The 21,715-nt window shown below is 39.4% G+C and overlaps 2 protein-coding genes across 3 annotated transcripts in view; one reads left to right on the top strand and one right to left on the bottom strand.

Annotated features, from left to right (window-relative positions):
- Window positions 1–21,715, top strand: part of veph1 (ventricular zone expressed PH domain-containing 1) — a 209,046-nt gene that overhangs the window by 29,807 nt on the left and 157,524 nt on the right. The gene's annotated exons all lie outside the window — the stretch shown is intronic.
- Window positions 15,510–21,715, bottom strand: part of LOC109937207 (pentraxin-related protein PTX3) — a 10,224-nt gene continuing 4,018 nt past the window's right edge. Inside the window, exon 3 of the mRNA XM_020535809.2 lies at window positions 15,510–16,863. Coding sequence (XP_020391398.1) covers window positions 16,247–16,863 — 617 coding nt within the window. The 3' untranslated portion in view covers window positions 15,510–16,246. The remainder of the gene's footprint in view (window positions 16,864–21,715) is intronic.

The raw sequence follows: 21,715 nt of genomic DNA, 5'->3' as shown, positions 1-21,715 counted from the left end.
CCCAGAGGTGGGGATTTAAAGACTAGGGGGCATATTTTTAAGGTGAGAGGAGAAAGTTTTAAAAAAAGATATGGGAGCAATGTTTTACACAGAGTGGTTTGAGTGTGGAATGAACTTTCAGAGGAAGTTGTGAACGTGGATACAGTTATCATATTTAAAAGACATCTGGATAAGTACATGAATAAAAATGTTTAGAAGGATATGGACCAAGCACAGGCAGATGGGACTAAGTTTAGTTTGGGATAATGGTCGACATGAACTGGTTAGACTGAAGGGTCTGTTTCAATACTGTATGACTCTATGACTCTGCTATGACTCTATAAAGATTTGAAGGAAATGCACCTCTGTATTTGTAAAGGTTAATTTTCAGTGCCAGGGAGGCTATTTGGAACAAATGACATAAGACTCATCTCACCAGTAAAGATATATTGACATTGAATGGACAAGCTATAATTTTTGATCATCAATGTATTCCATATGTGGAGTTTTCACATAGGGCAGCATGATAGCTCAGTGGTTAGCAGTGCTGCCTTATAGCACTGGGGTCCCAGGTTCAATTCTAGCCTTGGGTGACTGTCTGTGTGGAGGTTGCACATTCTCCCTGTGTCTGCGTGGGTTTCTTCTGGTTTCCTTCCGTGGTCCAAAGATGTGCAGGCTAGGTGGATTAACCTTGGGAAATGCAGGGTTGTAGGGATACTGGAGGGTTTGGGTCTGGATGGAATGCTGTTCAGGGGGTCAGTGTGGACTTGATGGACGAAATGGCCTGCTTCCACACTGTACAGATTCTATGATTATCTGAGATGTGTTCAACAACTTCCTTCCATTCAATCTATTTGAATGTAGAGACTTTCTGAGAACTGTGCTGGATTATATGTTAATGGTGGGTAACCTGTACTACAGGCTTAATATCAGGGGTGAACCTGCTTTTGGTTGGCCCACTTTAATTTTTCGACTTAGCAAAACATCTGACTCTTTCCACGAGAAGTTATATCTTTTAGAGCTATTGACTAGTTGTAACATTAGCTTCTCTGGAGTACCCATAGTGCCACGTTGGTGGCCACCGCTGGTATAGCAGGAGGTCTGAGAAGATGAACAATCATGGATGCAACACAACCCTGGTACTGCAGGATTTTGCCAGGCCCAGGAGAGTGGGGCAGAACAGGAGGGAAGGTGGCAGTGGTGAGGAATGAATGTGTTGAGGTACTTCAGTTGGCATTGGGGATATAGAATTGAGGCACACACCTCTGTCTCCTTTCAAAAGCCACCAGACTGGAGGGACAAAACTACCAGGTTTCATGTTAATCTCATGCCTCTCCCACTACCCACTAAGTCAGATTTTCCAGTCATTGATGCCTCCAGAGAAGCTATTGTCAATGACTTTCCATTTACCACTGTGAACATTCTCATTGCATTCGAAAAGATCTGCTGCGGTCCTCCTTGTTTTAAAGGAAGAGGCTACAGTAGTAGTGGATTCTGGGAGGGTTCTGATGGATTGGAAAACTATTAATGTGACACAAAAACAAATTGCCGTTAAAGGTCAGCCGGTTTGGAGAAATCAGAGTTAACGTTTCGGGTTCAGTTGCTTTTCTTCGGTCTGTTTTTGTTTCTAGTTTCCAGCATCCGCAGTTCTTTTAGTTTTTTGTTAATGTGACACCCTTGTTCAAGAAGGGAGGGAGACAAAAAGCAAGAAACTATAGGCCAGTTGGCCTAACATCTGTTCTTGGGAAAATGCTGAAGTCTATTATTCAGGAAAAAAATAGAAGAACATTTAGAAAAGCCTAACGTTGTCAAATACAATCAACATGGCTTTGTGAAAGAAAAATTGTGTTTGAGCTAGAGCTCTTTGAGGTTATAATAAGCAAAGTTGGTAAAGGGTACCTGGTAGCTGTAGCAAGTTTGGATTTCAGAAGGCATTCAATCAAGTGCCAAATAAAAATTTATTGCACAAGATAGGGGTTCACATTATTAAGATGATGTGTTAGCATGGATTGACTGATACACAAATCAGAGAGTCTGAATTCTGCAGAAGGGTCTCTGAACCTGAAAAGTTAACTCTGCTTTGTCTCCAAAACTGCTGCCAGACCTGCTGAGTTTCTCCAGCAATTTCTCTTTGTTTCAGATTTACAGCATCCGCAGTTCTTGGTTTTGTTTTAATCGAGATTAATGGATCTTTTTCAGGTTGGAAAGATGTAACTAGCGAGTGTGACAAGGATCTGTCCTAGGGTCTCAAGTATTTCCCATATTAATGAAGTGGGTGGGGGTAGGGGCAGAGTGTAATGTATCCAAATTTGCTCACAAGAGAAAAATCGGTGAGAGGGCATGTTGTGATCTGCAAGAAGTCTGCAAGGGATAGAGATAGGTTCACTGAGCAGGCAAAAGCATGGTGGATGGGTTTAATGTAGGAAACTGTGAGGCCATGCACTTTTATAGGAAGAATTAAAAGGAAGACTATTATTTAAATGAAGAGAGAGACTCAATAAAAGGTGCAGCACAGAGACATCAGAGTGTTCTTGTGCATGAAACACAAATGGTTAGATGCAGTTGCAGGAAGTAATTGAGAAAACAAGTGGAACTTTAACCTTTATTGCTTGGGGTTGAAGTTTAAAAGTAGGGATGTCTTGTCTGGTTGGTGAGGCTGGACCTGTAATATTGTCGATAGATTTAGTCGCCGTACTTTTTTAAAAACTAAATACTCTCCTTGAAGGCAGTTCAAAAGCGATTCATTCGGCCAATTCTTGGGATGAAGGGATTAATTTGTCAAGAAAAGATAATCTGGTCAGATTTAGAAGAATGGTGAGTGACCTAATTAAAACATACACAATTCTGAGGAGACTTGACAGGGCAGATGTTGAGGAGATGTTTTCACTAGTGGGAGAACCTTGAATAATGGGACATCGTTACAGAATAAACGGACATTTATTTAACACTGAGAAGTGAAGAAATCTCTTCGCTTAGAGGGTAGTGAATGTCTGGAATTCTCTAGCCCAGAGGATTGTGGAGGCTAGATCATTGAAAATATTTAATCAGGAGGTCGATTGATTTCTGAAATTTTGAAGTGTTGAAGGCCAGGACAAGCTGGCATAAAAGAAGAATAGATGCCTGGGGTGGATCAGTCATGTTCATATTGAATGATGGTACAGACTTGAGGTGCTGAATGGCCGACTCTTGCTCCTCCTATTTATATCCCTTTGACCTTGATGACCACAGTCTATTTCCAATCACAGTTGAATCCATGAGAAGTCATTTAACATTTGGAAGCCATTTTATGTCTTTCTGCCATTTTAAAGAGATGAGTTTTAAAAAAAAAACATCATATCGACACAATGAGTCATTCATGAGAACAAGTTTATGAATCTTTTATATCACTGCAGAAATTCACAATGTTGCCTTAGACAGTGCCTTCCAAACACACGACCATGACCATCCAGATATCCAAGGAGAGCAGATACATGGGAGATCACTCCCTAATGTCATTGTGGACGCACCTAAACTAACAGGACTGCAATGGTTCAAGAAGACAGCTCACCACCACCTTCTCAAGGGTCACTGGGGAAAAGCAACAAATGTTGGCCCAGACATTGACACCCGGATCTCATGAATTAATAATAGAACTCCTTCCAGGGTAGTCTGTAATTTGAGTGCTGCTGGAAATCCTCAAATGTAAGGATATCTGAATGCCACTTGCAACTAGAATATGCTCTGTAACTTAGCATCCAATGATGTTAAATATGGCCTTTTGCAATGATTGAAGTAACCGCAAAAACACTGGTTAAGCAGTTCTGATTGCTTAGATTTATGTATCTTATAATTGATGGTATAAAATTTATATCAATTACGGTTGATTTGTGGTGCTTTCTGTTAACCTTAAGTCTTCATTAGTATAATGCATTATTCTTCCCTGCTTCTACTTCACTTTGTTACTTCCATTTTTTTTTTTGGTTTGATTTATCACTTTCTGTCTGTCTCTTCAACCCAATAAATTGTATTCTGTAATGGATTATGTCACAGGAAGCAATGTTCAGATGAATTTCTGGAGGAGGTTGATGAGCCGTAAATGAGTTTCGTTTATGGGACATGTGACCATTGAGCTCAGTAGATTTAAAGGCAAAAGTATGAGATGTGTTACATGTCGAAGTTTAATGATGAAGTAATCTTTATAGAGTAACATTTTAAAAATTAGTTTAATGAATTATTTTTGTGTTTTTCACGCTCTTCAAAAACATTTTGTATCACAGTTAAGGTTTCTGTGACTGTTCACTCAGTTAGTGAGCCAACCCAACTGGCCCCACTTCTGCTGAATATGATAATTAATGTGTCAAACAAGCTCATTGCTCCTCTCAGCAAATGCCTCATGCATATGGCTGAATTTAACCTTCCAGGTGCTATGTATGCATTCTCCCAATCTCGCAGGCATTTACACCAACAATATGCAGAAGCAGTAATATTGACCAATGGCTCCAGAATGGAACTGAGAAGTGGACCAGGATCTTTTTGTTGCATTAGGCACTGACCAGACCTTGATTGAGATTTGACGGTAAGGCAGAGGTGGCAGTTGAAGGAAGGCTTTTTAAAATATGTTAATTGGCTGAGGGTCTAGACCAGCGTTTCTCTTGAGAAGTTAGTGATGAGCTGAATTCTTGAATTGATGCAACTCTTGTGAAATCAGTGTGCCCATAGTGCTGTTAGTGAGGGATTTCTAGGATTTGACCCAGTGACAGTGAAGTTATGGCAATACAGTTCCAAGTGAGTATGGTGTGTGACTTGAAAAAGGAATTGTAGGTATTGTTGTCTCCATTCATTTGCTATTCTTATCCTTCTAGCTAGTAGATGTCACAATTTTGTAAGATGCTATTAAAGGAAGTATTGTTGAATGGACAGTAGGATAAACAACTAGACAAAATAAATGACAAAAGGAGGAACAAGGAGTATAATAATCAAGAAGAAGGCAATTGACAAATAAATGGAAAACAAGAGAAATAGATAAGAAAGGAAAAAGTAGCTGGGTAAGGAGAAGGGATTGAGCAAAATTGATGGTAGTGAATGATAGAATAGATGGCAGTGAGAGAAATACATAATAATGGAAAAAAGGAGGCGAATAGCAATGAAAATTGGGAGTGGATGGTTGAGGAAAAAGAAAATGCACACAGTGGACGAAGGTAGGGAAAGAAGCAGAAGCAGGGAGCCAGTAGAAATGGAAATTGGGGAGTATGTGTCCTGCCCCTGTACAATGAATGTCTGCATGAACTTTAAGATGGGGCAAGTAACAATACTTAACAATAAGTAACAATGAAAAGGTGAGAAGAGTACCAATGAAATTGGGTTTAATGGGGAGGAAAATGTCTGGTCACATTAATTAGGCAAAAGCCAAAAGGTCTTTTTGTGAGTGGAGAGGTCTCTGTGAAGAGTAGGGTGCAAGACAGCCTGCAGTGTGTTTGAAAGCAGGGACCAGGTTCTTGCGCATCTTTGTGAATTTAGCAGGTGGCAGCTGGTTTTGGGAGTGAATCATTGAAATAACATTTCAATAAAAGATGTTCTCTTGGCCTTTTGAAAATCCAATGTTACTTTCTTGTGGTATTGAAGATCCATTAATGAAAAAGTACAGAAGTGCATAAAAGGTGTCCAAGAAATGCATGACCAGTTTTTTGCTTTGGATATTACTATTTCCATTTCAGGGTTTCACATTCTTGTGTTTCTTTTCATAAAGGCATGTTTTCTATACCATGTAACTGCTTGTTAACATAGGTCAGAGCTGTTCTTGAATTACAGCTATTTTTATAGCTAACCTCAGTTTATTCTATCTTTTTAAATTGATGTATTAAGATGGATCTGTTTATATATTTGTCTCTATGCCAGGTCAGAGTCATGTCAAGTACCAGCTGGATCAAGAGTAAAGCTTCATCTTTTTCCACTTAAGCATTTTTAATTTGCTATTGCTCCTGAATCTGTTCCCAAACTCTTTAGCTTTATATTCTGTCCTGAGAAGGTGGTTAATTTGTGATTTTAAACCTGCAGCACATGATTATCTCGAGTTTATGTGGTGCTGGCAATAGGCACCCTTGGTTATCTACTAAGTGATTTAGACTTGTTCAGCTAATGCAAATTTTTTATTGTTTTATATCTTCACCTTCAAGTTAGCAAAGAAGTAGAGCAGCAAATGTGGAGCAGTGAAAAACTGTCAATCCAAAACAGCAAGATGATTCCATAAAATAAACTGCATATGATTGAAAAATCTCAGGGATCAATAAGTATGCAATTAGGTTGTTAAAAACAGATGGCCCCTTTTTTCATTTTCTTTATTGAAACTTTACCAGTTTGTGAAAAGTATTTGCTGCTGCTTTTTGCATACTGCCTAAAACCAAAATTACAACTTGAAGTGATTTTAAAAACAGCATTTTGATCTCAAGTCATGTCCATGAACTGGTCAAGTATCACATTTTGGAGGTTGCCATCTGCACTACTTGATTAAATTACTATGTATTCCATCATTCCTGTGTGTATTCTTTCCTGTACAATAACTTAAACAAGCCTTTTAATTCCAGCATAAATTACTAACATTCCTTTTCTGTAAATCCTATGATGACATCACAAACCCTTTTTGTTATTTATTCATCTTCCTTTTTCATATTCAAATAATAAACTGTTTCATTTTTCATGATCACATCTGCAATGAAGATTACAGCAGCTGGATAACCTGCTCTGCTGTATTACTGTCCATTTCTGAGACAGTCACCGCCAATCTCAAGGGACTTTCTTCCACTGCAAAGTTATAGATCTTGAGTTGACTAAATAGTCCAATAACGGATCAGCACACCTTGCCACAGAAGTTGCTTGAAGAGTTTAGTGGGTGGGATACACTAAGTCAGAGGATTTATGGTGCAGAAGGCAGCCATTCTAACTATCATATCCGTACAAGCTCTCCGAATGAACCACTGTGCCTTTCTCCATGTTTTCACCATATCCAGGTATATATTTCCCCACTTGCGTAAACATCTAATACTCTCTTGAATGCCTCAATTGAGCCTGCCTCCATCATACTTCTGGGTGGTGCATCGCAGACTCAAATGACTGTGTGAAAATGTTTTTTCTCCAATTACACTTGCTTCTTTTTGTAAATCTGTGCCCTCTCATTCATCATCCTTTTACACCTGGGAATAGTTTCTCACTCCCGAGTAAAAACTTCTGTCAAGCATCTTTTTGCCCTTCTTTCCAAGGAGAACTGCCCCAATCCCTCCAATCTATCCTCATAACTGAATTGACTCACCCCAGAATTGTTCTTGTGAATCCCTTTTGTACTCTCTCCAATCCATTCACATCTTTCCTATAATGTGCCACCCACAATTGTATACGGTACTCCAGCTGAAGTTTCACAAGTGTCTGGTACAAATTCAATGTTACCAACTTGCTGTTGTACTCTTTGTCCCTATTAATAAAGCCCATGATATTGTACGCTTTATTAACTGCTCTCTCCACCTTCCTGCCATATTCAATGATCTATGTACATATATACCCAGATTTCTCTACTCCTGCACCCATTTAGAATGGTATTTTTTAAAATATATTGTCTGACCATGTTCTTTCGACAAAATGTATCACTACCTTTATTTTCTCTGTATTCATTAACAACATGTGCATGTCGCTGGCTAGGCCAGCATTTATTGTCCATTCCTAATTATTCAGACAACAATTAAGTGTCAATCACATTATTATCACATTGTCACATGTATGCCAAACCAGGTATAATAGCGGTTTCCTTCCCTAAAGAATATTAGTGAATCAGATGGGTTTTTGCTGACAATTGCAGTGGTTTCATGGTTATCATTAGACTTTTAATTGCAGATTTTTACTGAATTCATCTGTCATGGCTGGATTCAAACTCTGGTTTCCAGACCATTACCTGGGTCTCTGGTTTAATAGTCTAGCAATAATAACACAAAGCCATTACCTCCTGAAGTAACTGCACAGATGCGGGGTCCCATCACCAAGTCACCCTTTACTTACCAGTGCACAGTATACTGGCTGTTACCAGCCAGCTCAGAGTCAATCCTCAACTGAGGAGATTCTATTCTCCTGGTTATATTGGTTAGCCGAAGCTTTCTGGATTGGCCCAGGTCAACAACCCCAATCAAGAACCTTGTAGTTAATGAGGTCAACCCGGTCCCAATCACTGCACCTCCCCTGTGCATTGAACTTCAACTGCTCAGATTTTCACAAGCTCTTTGCACTGTTTACACTTGCCCTCATTTGGGTCTGCCTGAGATACTCAAGATGGTTGATACCTCCTAGTTGCAATTTTTCCACTTTGGGTGGTCTTGTGCAAGAGATTTACATGCATTTGTGGAGATGTTGAATTTTTCAGGAAGCCTTTGATGGTGTTCTTGAGGTATTTTCTCTGTCCTGCTTGTAACTAATTGCTGTGATGGAGTTTGGAATAGAGCATTTGTATTTGATATCTTGTTTCAGAAGTGCAGACAATATGGCTTGGCCAGCGCAGGTCATTGACTGTAATCAATGCTTTAATACTGGGGATGTTAGCCTGAGAAAGGAAAATAGGATGTATTTCCTGCCAATGGGATTATAGGATTTTGTAGAAGCATTGCAAGTGATATTTCTCAAAGGATTTAGGGTCCTGCTATAAATTGTCCGTGGTGTCTGACACATGCAAAAGGGCTGGTAACATTGCTGTCCTGTAAATCATGAGCTTGGTGCCAAGTTTGAGGTCTTTGTCATCAAACACACTGCTCCTCAGAAGGCTAAAGGCTGTCCTAGCATGCTGGAGACAATTTGAATTACATCGTGGGCAGGAGGGAATTGAGAAGGAGCTTTACAGTGCCCTTCCCTGTGAAAGACAAAAGGGAAACTGATCTGTATTTACTGCAGCCAGTCATATCTCAATCGTTGATGATGGTCACAGTTACTACCCAAGTGGTAATGACGAAAATATACCCCATGTGATTTGCCTAACAGGCGACAAAGTTAACTTTCATTTTCATTTTGAGTTGGTATTTTAGTATCTTGGTGTTGTCGGGACCAGATTCTGAGAGCAACTCCAATATTCTGTGAAAACTAGAAATGAATGGGTTCACTTGCAATATATATATATATTCCTTTATGTATGTACTTAGGGTTTAAACCTTAGCAGTTTAAATGCTGTGGTTACAAAGGTGGTATGCAAAGGCAGGAGAGAAGTGTGTTTGTTAGGAGATTATTGAAAATCCTGAGGACCTGAAATTGCTGTTAAACACAATGGCAGGAACTTCAAATGTTATTAATATTGTTGAAAAATGTGGTTATCTGCCCAGCAGCTAGGTGATTCTTCGATGCGAAAACCTGTGGCAGGCCACATCAACCAGAGCAATCTAGTTTGTGAGTATAATTGTGGGATCTGCAAAGTTTGTAGATCATGGTGGCAGTCAGCTAAGTTCAAGGGTATAAAAATATGGGAAATACACTGACTTGCGTGTGGAGTATCTTTTTGTCAACAATCCAGTCATGATCTTACTCTACAATTGCTGCTCTTGATCAGGAATTTTCTTCCTCTTGCATTAATGATGCTAATGGAAAAAGTGCAAATAACACATATAAATCATTACACTTACCTGACATCTGAATTCAGGATGTTCATTTCCCCTTTCTAGTTGTGTAGTGATTCACAGGAATCCAAAGATCTCTTTCTGTTTTGTTATGATGCTGAATCAGCATATTAAACTAATTTTTTTAAGGGACAAACAAGATTAGATTCCATTTCATTAAAATATATAAAACAATTATTGACATGCTAATAGTACTTGCAGTCAAGATATAATCAGTAGCCTCTGAAATAGCCAGCTGATTCAATAAATGGTAACCATTGTAATCTGCAATCAATTTTAAAGGAGCTGCATTTAGTTAAGACAAAAAATGAGAATTCAATCAATGCTGGGATCATTGACGTTGAAAGCAAGGCTTTAATTAATGGTTAGAAAAGTGAGTGTTGTCCTTCAATTCACAGTTGGCAAAACTGCATTTTAATGTAAGTTCAGAGATTGCAGTAAAGTACTCTTAAAGGTTGAATCCGGTTTCAAGGACTCAGCATAGCCTTGTGTTCAACATGACTTTATTGACATGAGGTTAAAATGTCTACTTACCGTATGTGTGCCTTATTGTAGAGGTCACATGACTACAGCCTAGGAGGGACATTTTTAAATGATTGCATTTCAATCCAAGCATCTCCCTTTATAGACATAAAAAGGAAGGAAGAATGTACATTAGCACGTACATTGAGTTAACCGATATATACACCACTGTTATAATGTCTTTATGTTCATTATTTCCATAAATCTATGCATATGCATTTCACACATGGTCCTTAAATCATGATGGTCTGCAGATGGCACATGTTTGTGCTGTTGTTCATCTGGGTGTTGTTACCCAGGGCTGTGGTTCCTGTGCCATTGATTGTTGCTGTGGTATCTGTTTTTCTGTTTCTGTGATTTTGTTGTTGTGTACTTCTGGATCTGATGTTTGATGTGTGATCTGTGCAGCTGGTGTATTCATCTCTTCCTGTTCAGCTGTCTGCTTCCAAGGAATAGTTTCTCTAGATGGGCATATGTACCTGTTGCTGTAACAATATATCTCGTTGATTAGTTCAACTGCATATGATTGAGGACAGCTGCTTTAAACAGATTGCCAAGTACCATTTGGATTGATTTTTGTTGAGAACATTGAAGGTTTGTGCTCTGACTAGTTCTCCAGTGCTTAAATCTGCACTAGCTTAACAGTTTTGACGAGAGGATATTTGGTTTTCTGCTGTTTCACTTTAATTTTGTCACTTAATGTTACTACATTCCAGCATCACTCATCTTTGGACTGTGTTAATTTCCATACCTTCAGTAGATGTGTTTCTCCCTTCAATGATTGCCTTATATAGATCAGTGTGTGATTTGCTCAATTTCTTTATGATTCCTTTGGCTATTTTCACTGCCTCCTCAGCCTTTCCATTTGACTGGAGATAGTATGGAGATGATGTGTGGAGTTGAATTTTGCAATTGTTTATAAAGCAACTGAATTCTTCACTTCTGAACTCATGGTCATTGTCATTCGTGACAATGTCAAGAATGCTGTAATGGCTGAAGTGTGCTTTTAGGCATTCAGCAATCTCAGTAGTTGTCATTGAGGTCATCTGCTTCACCTCCCAGTAATCAAAATAATGGTCTACACTGTCAAGATAATTTCCTGAAAGTATAAAAAGTACTGCTCTCAACTTCATGCATGGTCTCAACAAAAACAAAATTGCTGGAAAAGCTCAGCAGGTCCGGCAGCATCTGTGAGGGAGAAAACAGAGTTAACGTTTCGGGTCCGGTAACCCTTCCTCAGAACCGGACCCGAAACGTTAACTCTTGTTTTCTCGCTCACAGATGCTGCCAGACCTGCTGAGCTTTTCCAGCAACTTTGTTTTTGTTCCTGATTTACAGCATCTGCAGTTCTTTTAGTTTTTATTCATGCATGATCTGTCTGGCATGTCATGTGTCATCAGTGGTTCCTCCAGCTTGCTTAGCTTGGTACTCATTAGAAGCACTGCACACTGGTTCTTGATTTCATTGCTCATGTTTGGCCTTGCTTTCCCCAGACAGGATGCGCTTTAACATCTCTCCTCTCAACTAACAATTGTATTTCCTTTGTATAATATACTATCTTGGGCTGTCAATTTATCCATGTATGTCTGATATTCTCCTATAGCCACAGGAATGTCCTTGAGGCTCTCAGACTATTCTCTTTCCAGTACTACTTTGTATCTTGTTGGGTCGATGTGCCTTGATAAGTCAAGCCTTGTCTGTATTATTCAATGTGTCTATTGGGTCGATCGCTTTGAGAACATAATGAGCTGCTACTTCAGGTTGAGTTTGGAAGATCCGAGATTTTTTTTAATGTGAGTGCTGCTGTAGACATCTTTTCTGCAATGTACATCCTTGTTTCCCACTGTAATTTAGTGGTGGCTCTGGGATTAAGTTGGAACCACACAGCTTTCCAGTCCCTCCTTAGCAGGTTTGCTTGCTGCCCACTGGGGCTGCTCTCTTGTCATCAGGCACTCAGAAGGACTGGGCCTGAGGATATGGGACTCTTTAAAATCTAGCCCCTACCCTTGCTTCTGACCTGCCTGCCCCTCCCCTCCTGTGACTTGTAAATACCTTCCATTCCCATTCCACAATTACAATGGTTCTTTGACTTCAACATTTAATGAAAACAACAAAATCGCACAGACACAGGGGTTGACTAGCCGCAAACAGTTTTTACCAAAATAACTTCCTCATGCCCTGATACAAAACCTGTAAAATGGTTCAAATGATGCAGTATCTTGATATGCCTTCTGATTTTAAAATTCTTCATAATTTAACCTTCCTTCCACCTGAAACACACAAGAACTCTACAAAGTTTTAGAGAAAGAAACTTTTACAGAAAAGTCACAGGCAAAACTCATCTTTATGTTCCAAACCTTACTTAATTCAGACCCAAACCCCCAGATTTGCTTGTAACCCTAGAGTTACCTTAATCTCTCAGCCTCAGTACACCTTGGTTTTGGCTGATAACTTACAATCCTTTATGTTGTTAGTCCTTCCAATGAGAACAGTTGGTGTACAAGCCACGTTGACATTTCCTGACCTTCATTCTATCGCCAGATCCCTCCAATCCAAGATCACTGCGATTTATCTGGAATACTTTCAAAGATCAACATGGCTGATCTATCCAGTGCTCAGTGAGACTGACCAATCTTGACCCTTCTTCCAACTGTAGTAAAGTTCCTTCAATTTTGCCCCCTTTTATTAGTGATTCACATCAAACATATCACAGCAACATCAAACAATTCCCTATTGTTCAGGATCATTGACAGCTAATTGTTTTTGATGGATTTCACACACAGTCCAGCTAAGTATGATCAGTGAATCAAAGTGGTGCTTTTCCATGAAAAAAAAGTCTAGATAACTTGTTTAGAACCATTGTGAATAGACCATCTCTCCTGCTGTTTGGAAATGACATGCCACCCAGATCGGCAAATGTGTGATTTATCCATTTCCCTCCTCAATGGGAACTCGTCATAATAACAATGGTCAGATCCCGATACTGTGATATTGCTGATCAGTTTCATGGTTGTGTCAGGTAATGGCATTTCCCTGCACCATTGCCCTATGACAGTGGTCAAGTAATGTTGAATCCCTCATGCTAAGCCACTATCTGAATTTAATTTCTGTGTGTTTCTGCAGAAGGTTGACTTTTATTTGTAGCACCTCTCCGGAGGTTTGATGTTGTTTTTCATATTTCATGAAGTCTGTTTGGAGAGAGACTGTGATCCTACAGACCCCATCCCACCCTCACTAGCCTACATTAAGAAATCCTGCAACAATCTCTAGTGCTGTTCTAGTAGCATTGCTGAGAGCAGCCTCATTATTGGTTGCTCTGCTTGACAGTTAAGATTTCCATCTCTAAGACCCTTAGGGCCACCACTGACCAGTTAACTGCTGGTAGGCACTTCATTTGGTCAGGCTTCCCTCAAGAAACAATGGCGTCTCCCACCAGTTCTCGAGCTAATGGATGAGATCACTCTCACCAGCATTAAATCCTGCCCACCATTTCAAGAATAATTAAAGCTATAAAATATCCAATAATGCAAGTTGCTAGGAACATATGTTACATTGCTGGTTTGAGGGTGAGAATTCTCATCATAAATTGTATTATTTCTCAAATGCCCTTTTATATAGCAATGGCACAAACTGTCAACCATAGACTTAGAACTTACTGTGGTTAACTGAAATGACTGCACCTTCTGTTCCAGGCATCCCAGTTGGCCCATGATTGAATCCCCCCCTTTTAATCAGATGCTCTCGGTTCAAGTCCCACCTCAGGGCTTGACGGCCAAGGCTGATATGTTATAATGCAGCCAGACATGTGGATTGTCAACCTATAAACCTTACTTCAGATTCTGATGTATTGTTTAACAGCACATCATATTTATAAAATTATACATATTATAAAATTGAATGATGTACTATCTATAAAATTATAAAATTATACTCTCTATGATAGGATAATAATAAGTGACTTTTACTGTATACTGCAGCCTTTGTATGCATACTAAGGTAATGTAACTTAGACTGCAAAGTTACTGTTGAGCAATATCAATGAGAGGCAGCAATAGTGGAAGAGATAACAAGGTGTAGAGCTGGATGAACACAGCAGGCCAAGCAGCATCAGAGGAGCAGGAAAGCTGATGTTTTGGGTCTAGACCCTTCTTCAGAAATGGGGGAGGGGAAGGGGATTCTGAAATAAATAGGGAGAGAGGGGGAGGAGGATAGAAGATGGATAAAGGAGAAGATAGGTGAAGAGGAGACAGACAGATCAAAGAGGCGGGGGTGGAGCCAGTAAAGGTGAGTGTAGGTGGGGAGTTAGGGAGGGGATAGGTCAGTCCAGGGAGGACGGACAGGTCAAGGGGGCGGGATGAGGCTGGTAGGTAGGAGATGGGGGTGGGGCTTGAGGTGGGAAGAGGGGATAGGTGGGAGGAAGGACAGGTTAGGGAGGCGGGGACGAGCTGGGCTGGTTTTGGGATGTGGTTGGGAGAGGGGAGATTTTGAGATCTCTCTTCAGTCATGTGATACCTGCAGCACAACAGTTTCTCCATGTTAAATGAGTCCATGTGCTGATTCTTGCCATAAGCAAGTGTTACCTTTCATTGCAAGTGACTACCACATACCTGTACTTTTTATTAGACTTGAATGATATGCAGGAGTGTAGAGATCTTAAGGTGAATGCACACAAGATCTTGAAGATGGCAGGACTGGTTGAAGACTTCGAAAAAGACATGTAGACTTTATAAACAGGCGTATACTGATTAGGATCTAGTTTTGAATATTGTGATCAGTTTTGGGCATTGTACTTTGGGAAGGATGTCGGAGCCTAAGGTGTTTGAATGAATTTTGCTAGAATGGTACCAGAGATGAAATTCTTCAGTTACAACTGAACCTATAGATTATTCTCTTTAGGCCAAACAACTTTAAGGAAATATTTGAAAAAGGTATTTAGAACTGTTAATGGTTTCAATGGAGTATATGGGGAGAAAAAAATTGCCACTGGAAATTCATCAGTAATTAAAGGGCAAAGATATAAATTTATTGTCTGAAGAGTTAGATGTGATAAAGAAAACATTTTTCATGCAAATAATTGTCATCATCAAGTGTGCACTGCCTGAAAGGATGTGGAAACTGATTCAATAATAATTTTCAAATTGATGAAATAAGTGAAAAATAAAATGCTGAGTTGTTGGGAAAGAGGACGAGCATGGCACTAATTACACAACTAATTCAAAGAGCTGGCAAAAGTGTAATAGACTGAATGGCTTCCATTATTGCTGTATTAATCTATTATTATTTGTGCTGCCACAGAACATATTAAATTTTTCATTTGACTAGTCCATTTAAATTGTCCACCAACCATTGTGCCCAACATGGTTTTACAAAAGTAGATACACAAGACAGATTCTGGGGTATTGTTTAACAGCAGTTTATTATAAAATTAGACTCTTCATGATAGAATACTTAAATGACTGATAGCAGAAGACTTTTACTGTGTATAATACAGAATTGATATGAATAGTAAAGCATTGTAACTTAGTTATTATTTCTTGCATGTTGAGCAATATCTTTCCTTTGTAGAATGGTTTCTTCCTTTAATACGTCTTGCTAATCAATTATTTTTCATTAAATGAATGTAACCATACACATACTTGCATTACATTGTAAAGTAGAAGAATTTGAGAATGTTAACTGTCTCAATTCCGTTTAAATTTATGTGAAAACTATATTTGTCCTTGTTCCTCAAGTGAGTCTCATCAGACCACTCTAGGAGTAAAGAAGAAACAGATGTCCTTTGTTTTAGAGTTATAGATATTGAATCTTAAAATCCCAGCTGTCCAAGCTTCAGGGATGACAATATTGTAATATCACAATTGTTGGTACATGCAAACAAAAACAATGAACCAAATTGAATCAATGGTAACAGACTGGCATATGTGTCTTAATGCCATGTAAATGGGAGATTGGAAATTACTGTACAAGTGTGCTATTGTGGGAGATTTATATTACAAAGTTCACCTTGGAGTTCAACCTAGAGAATTTTGTAATATAAATTCGCGTTTGTTTCTCATGATTGAACATCATAGAATTAATGTTAACAATTTGAAATCCATTCTTTGAGCATGTTCATTTGGAATTAAAAATGAATTTTAATAGTAAATAAATTCAGCTCCTCCATGTGGCAGAATTTCTGTGACACTCCAGCCAACAACATTCCCTCTAATGCTGCAGGAATCATCCCTACTTGTCAAGGCTTGTATTTCATGTTTGGAAATGACTCTGTCCCAGATATTGAACCCAGTCAACTTTCCTGTAAAGGCTAAACTTTTGTCAAAGCCACCTCCAGTGCAGCAACCATTCTTTTCTTGACCCAGTTGCAGTAGTCCTCCGTTTGGGATATTCTGGCCAACAGCTATTCCTGAGGAAGCAGCTGCAAGTTTTCCGTTCACCCAAAGTGTTGCATTTCCGTTTTCAGCACTCCATGTTGTACAGAGGTGTGCCCATTGACCAAGGAAGACGACATTTTCAGCAACAATTTTGCTTGTGTCACTGTGCACAGAGAACACAGCGGAGGACTCATTGAAGTATAGCTGAATTTGATAGGGATTTCTCTTTGTTCCGTAGGAGAACACAATTGTTTTGTCCAACAGATGAGTTGCTTTTATCCATATGCAGGATGTAAATGAGCTTAGAGTCATATCATCAGCATGAACACTTGCGTAAATCTTCTTGGAGCGCATAGGGAAGATCAGTGCCATGTCACAACCTGCAGGACATTAGGAGACAACATTATATACTTTCAGTGTCTGTTTATGTATTGTGCTACAGAGTAAAATTTTTAAAATCAAAGATTGAATACATTTTATGGAAGGATCAAATACCAAAGTTTTATGACAAATGTTCAAGAAATATGTAAATATAAAAATATATTTAAAAGGTCAAAAAGTTGAGACACTGGAGGCAATTTTAGTTTAAGCTATGAATGAGAATAGGATTAGTGATATACAAGAACTAACTTGGAAATTTGGTGCAGGTGGCAATGGGGCGGGGGAAGAGGAGGTTCTTTCTTCATATAAAAGTAAAATGTGGATGCTGGAAATTTGAAAACAAACACAGCGAATGCTAGAAAACAGACCTGTTAGCATCTTGGAAAGAGAAACAGAGTTAACAATTTAAATCCAGTATGACTCTTGTTCAGAACTTCTTTCTAATTTTTTTTTACCCTCCATAGTATGGTAAGTATTCAAGGACTTGATTAGGTGAGCAGATGAGTATTTCATGAGTTACAAGATATTTTTTCCCATAAAATACAGCAAGTTTAAATGAGTATGGGGGAAGATACAAATATCGCACTAAATTAATATTTAAACTACTTCATATAACTATACACAGCAGTTGAGTGATATTTCTAAATTTGAAAACTAATTAATTACATTAATCATGATAAAGATGGCAGGGCAGGTGATGTGTTGCAAGTGTAGTTAATGGGGCTGGTAGACACCTCAAAGACATCTGCAGTAAATTTCTATAGCTTGAAAAACTTTGATTCTGAGGTGTTGAGCTGGAGTCAGAGCTTGAGCCACTGCAAAGCATCAGACAGGAGAAGAGTTACTTGGACACATTGCTTCCAGGAGGCAATCACATCCCTTCAGCGAGGTTCTTCAGAATAGGTCTCTGATCAGGGACAAGAGGTGGGACTACAAGTGAGGCAAGCATGGGCATCCAAAAAGTAACATTGAGCCTCAGTTCTTGCAACTGTCTGACAGGTTTGAGATTTTTGCGACTTATGTGGACAAGAACAGGGATTGCATGGAGGATGATCCAAATGACCCCATCACTGTGGTGCAGGGTCACATTCAAGTGAGGAAGTAAAAAGCTATGCAGTTGTAGTAGAACAAGGGGGTAGATACTTTTGGCTGCAGAGAAGAGTATGACTTCTGAAAGCGGTGTTGCCTGCAGTCAAGCGAAGGTTCAGGATCTCTCAGGCTAGCGCAGGATTTAGAGTGGGAAGGGGAAAGATCAAGTTGTTATTGTCTACATGGGTGCTAATGACACAGGTAGGATTAAGGAGAGCTTCTACTGAGAGACTCAGCAGCTAGAGACTAATTTAGAAAGTAGAGCAACAAAGGTAATAATCTCTGATTTGACCAGTCATTTGAGTAAGAAAGTAATGGTTTAAGATAGGAGTGGTACTTCACTGGAACTGAATGACTATAAAGGATATTGTTCAGAAAAGTGTTGACTCTATCTTTTTGTTGTTTATGTTAATTTTTTTAAACCTTTCTAAAGATTTTTTGTTGTATTAAAAGAATATTGACAGTCTCATGTGCATACGTTTCATGACTAACCTCATTGATAACCAAACAGCAAAAAAAAATCAAACAAGCCTGTTTTCACTCTGAGATTTGACTGGTTTAGTACTATCATCAGCTGGGACCATAACACCAGCAAATAAAGTCAGCATAGGGAAACAGTAAAAAGACAAAATGAAAGGGCTCTTTATCTTAATGCACATAGCATTCATTTCATGATGCATGAATTGACAGCATAAATTGAAATAAATGAAGATGATATGATAGCCAATACAAGGATTTTGGACTGGATCTTTCCACATTTTGACAAATGTCATTTTCCACATGCTTCCTGGAAAGTTTCTGTCTGCTAGGCCTAGTGAGTTTTCTCATGCTCTCATGCCAAACTTTCTGCACCCCTCTTGTGTGATACTAGCCTGATTCTCCCACTCTTCAGAGTTGGAAGTACTCATCACTGCTGGGCCATCCTGGGATTAAAGATATCCCTGGCATTGGCATCATATTCACATACCCAGTCAAGCAATGGCAGTCAGAGCTGGCCTGCATATATGTGGGTATTTTCCCTTGGCATGGCTAAGAAAGAGAAGTTCTTGCCCTGTTTTACAGAATGGAAATCCTGGAAGTGTGAAGGGAGCAGCAGGCAATGGGTAAATACCAGATGGTTTCTAGCTTGGTAACTGTGCTCCATCTTTCTGGGTAGTTAATCATTGTTATTTCATCATAGCCACTAGTGGGATTTTGTTATCATCTTATGTGATATGGTCAGGAATGCTTGGGACAAGGATTTCCACTGTACTCAGCAGGTCAATGTCTCAGGTTCACAAAGCATGTGTTGACCCACACAGTATGTTTCAGTTTCATTATATGGATGTCTGGGGAATGGTGTTGCCCTTTGAAAAGCTTCATGTTGCTCAAAATAGAAGACCTCTCCCTCACAGAACAAAACGCTTACCCTGCCTGCTCTGGGTGTGATCACAGCCATTTTCATCTCTGTTGTACACTTTACATACAGTACAGTTGAAAACAACAGTGGTCGCACTTCCAGTGAGAGATGGCAAGAACTGCACATGTTGGAGTTAGAGACAACATAGCGTGGAGCTGGAGGAACACAGCAGGACTGGCCAGAATTTCTAAGGCATGGTCTTGATCTGAAACATCAGCTTTCCTGCTCCTCTGATGCTGCCTGGCCTGCTGTGTTCCTCCAGCTCCACACTGTGTTATCTCACACTTCCAGTGAGTCTGTTTGTCTGAGTGAACCTGAAAGGTAAACATCCACTCTCTGTCATCCCTCCCTATCAACCCCGTATGCTTTGTGTTAGTTTTCATCTGCTCACTTTACCCCCAGTCCCCAACCCCACCCTCAAGAGCCCCAGATTTATCAAGTAATCATGTTAGGTCTGCCCAAGCAATGGCAGTCAGAGCTGGCCTGCGTATTACCTGACTGTGTCTATGGCAAACTGCAAGGCAAGACACAGATACTGTGAGCATGTGGGTATGCACAAGGTAAGTGAATGCTAAGAGGTAAGCAAGGAGCCCTGAGATGCAGCCTGGTACAGCCCATGAGCTGGATGACTGTCCTAATGGCAGTATTCCAATGATAGTGCACTCAGGTATAGCACAGCAGTGCAGAAGCGTGCTGTAAGTGGGTCAGAGATATGCCATAGCGATGTGGGGAGGCTGACACTTCCATGGACATGGGGTACATACAGCTGCTTCCCATCGAGCATGCTCTACAATGTAGGTGCCAGGTGTCCAGGAGGACCAGAAGAGTAAGTGGGAAGACTGGAGTGACCAGGTATGTGCATAGACCTTAGTGTCCGGAATTCATGGTATTGAGTTTGTCTTCGGTCAGTGGGAGAATGGCAGTCTGCATAATTATGAGGTGACATTAAGTAATAACGAGAGTGATAATAAGTAATAATTCCCATTAATACGCTCTTGCTGCTTACTAGTGTAAATCTTGGTTTGACATCTGTAACCACGGTGGAAAGTGCTACCTGTTCCAACCAATTTAAGGGAGACCTTCCATCATTTCTGACCTGCTTCTTCCAAATTTCTTGCTGTAGCCCAAATTGATTTGTGCTTGGGAAGATTTCACGCATCGGTGCAAAGTAATCACGACTAGGACCTTAATGTTCAATAGTACCTCATGTTTTCCAAGGATAACAAGAAAGGAAAAGGAGGTGAGGTCACTTTGTTAATGAAGGATGAGATTAGTACAATACTGAGAAATGAGCTTTGATCAATAGATCGAAAATGTAGAATTGGTTTGGTTGGAGATGAGAAGTAATGAACAAAAGCTACTAGTAGTGATTTATAACCCCTCTGACAGTAGTTGACATTGACATTGTAGGACAAAGTTTATGTTAATAAGTAATGGGGGCTGGTAAGGAAGTTACTGCAATAATTGTAGGTGATCTTAATCTTCATATAGATTGGGTAAATTGAACAGGCAAAATTAATCTGAAGAATGAGTTAATAGACTGTATTCGGGATGGTTTTTTAGAACAATCAGTTCTGAAACCAGTCAGGGAACATACTACATTAGACCTAATAATGTGTAATAAGTCAGGATTAATTAATGACCTCGTAGTATCAAGAGATCCTTTGGATCAAAGTGATCATAACATGGTAGAATTTATCATTCAGTTTGAGTATGAGAAAATTGGTTTTGAAGCCGGTATCTTAAACTTAAGTAAAAACAGCTGCAAAAGTATTAAGCCAGAGTTAGCTAAAATGGAATTGGAAAATAATTTTAAAAGTGAGAGGTAAGGAAGCAGAAAGAGACATTTAAGGATATATTCTATAACTCTCACACATCTATTTCGTTGAGAAAAAGATACTATGAGAAAGATGCATCATCAATGACGAACTAAGAAGTAAAAATTTTGTCAAATTCAAAGTAAATATATACGTCTTTGGAACTAGTAGTGGTGGATCAGACAATTGTATAAGTTTAGAAAGCAATAAAGGATGACTTAATAGGAAAGTACGTAGTGGTATAAAATGTAGTACGAGAGGAAGCTGGCTAGAAGTATAAAAACAGGCATTGAATGTTCTACAAGTACAGAAAAAAAGCAAGTGAGTAGCTAAAGTTGACATTGGTTCCTCAGATGGTGAGACTGGCAAATTAAGAATGGGTAACAAGGAAATGGCAAAGGCTTGGAACAAATATTTTGTTTCAGAGATAGTAGGAACTGCAGATGCTGGAGAATCTGAGATAACAAGGTGTAGAGCTGGATGAACACAGCAGGCCAAGCAGCATCAGAGGAGCAGGAAGGCTGACGTTTCGGACCTAGACCCTTC

Source organism: Rhincodon typus, chromosome 13 (genome assembly GCF_021869965.1).
Source record: "Rhincodon typus isolate 14 chromosome 13, sRhiTyp1.1, whole genome shotgun sequence".
In the NCBI taxonomy this organism is placed as follows: Eukaryota; Metazoa; Chordata; class Chondrichthyes; order Orectolobiformes; family Rhincodontidae; genus Rhincodon; species Rhincodon typus.
This window is presented reverse-complemented; position numbering and strand designations above follow the sequence as displayed.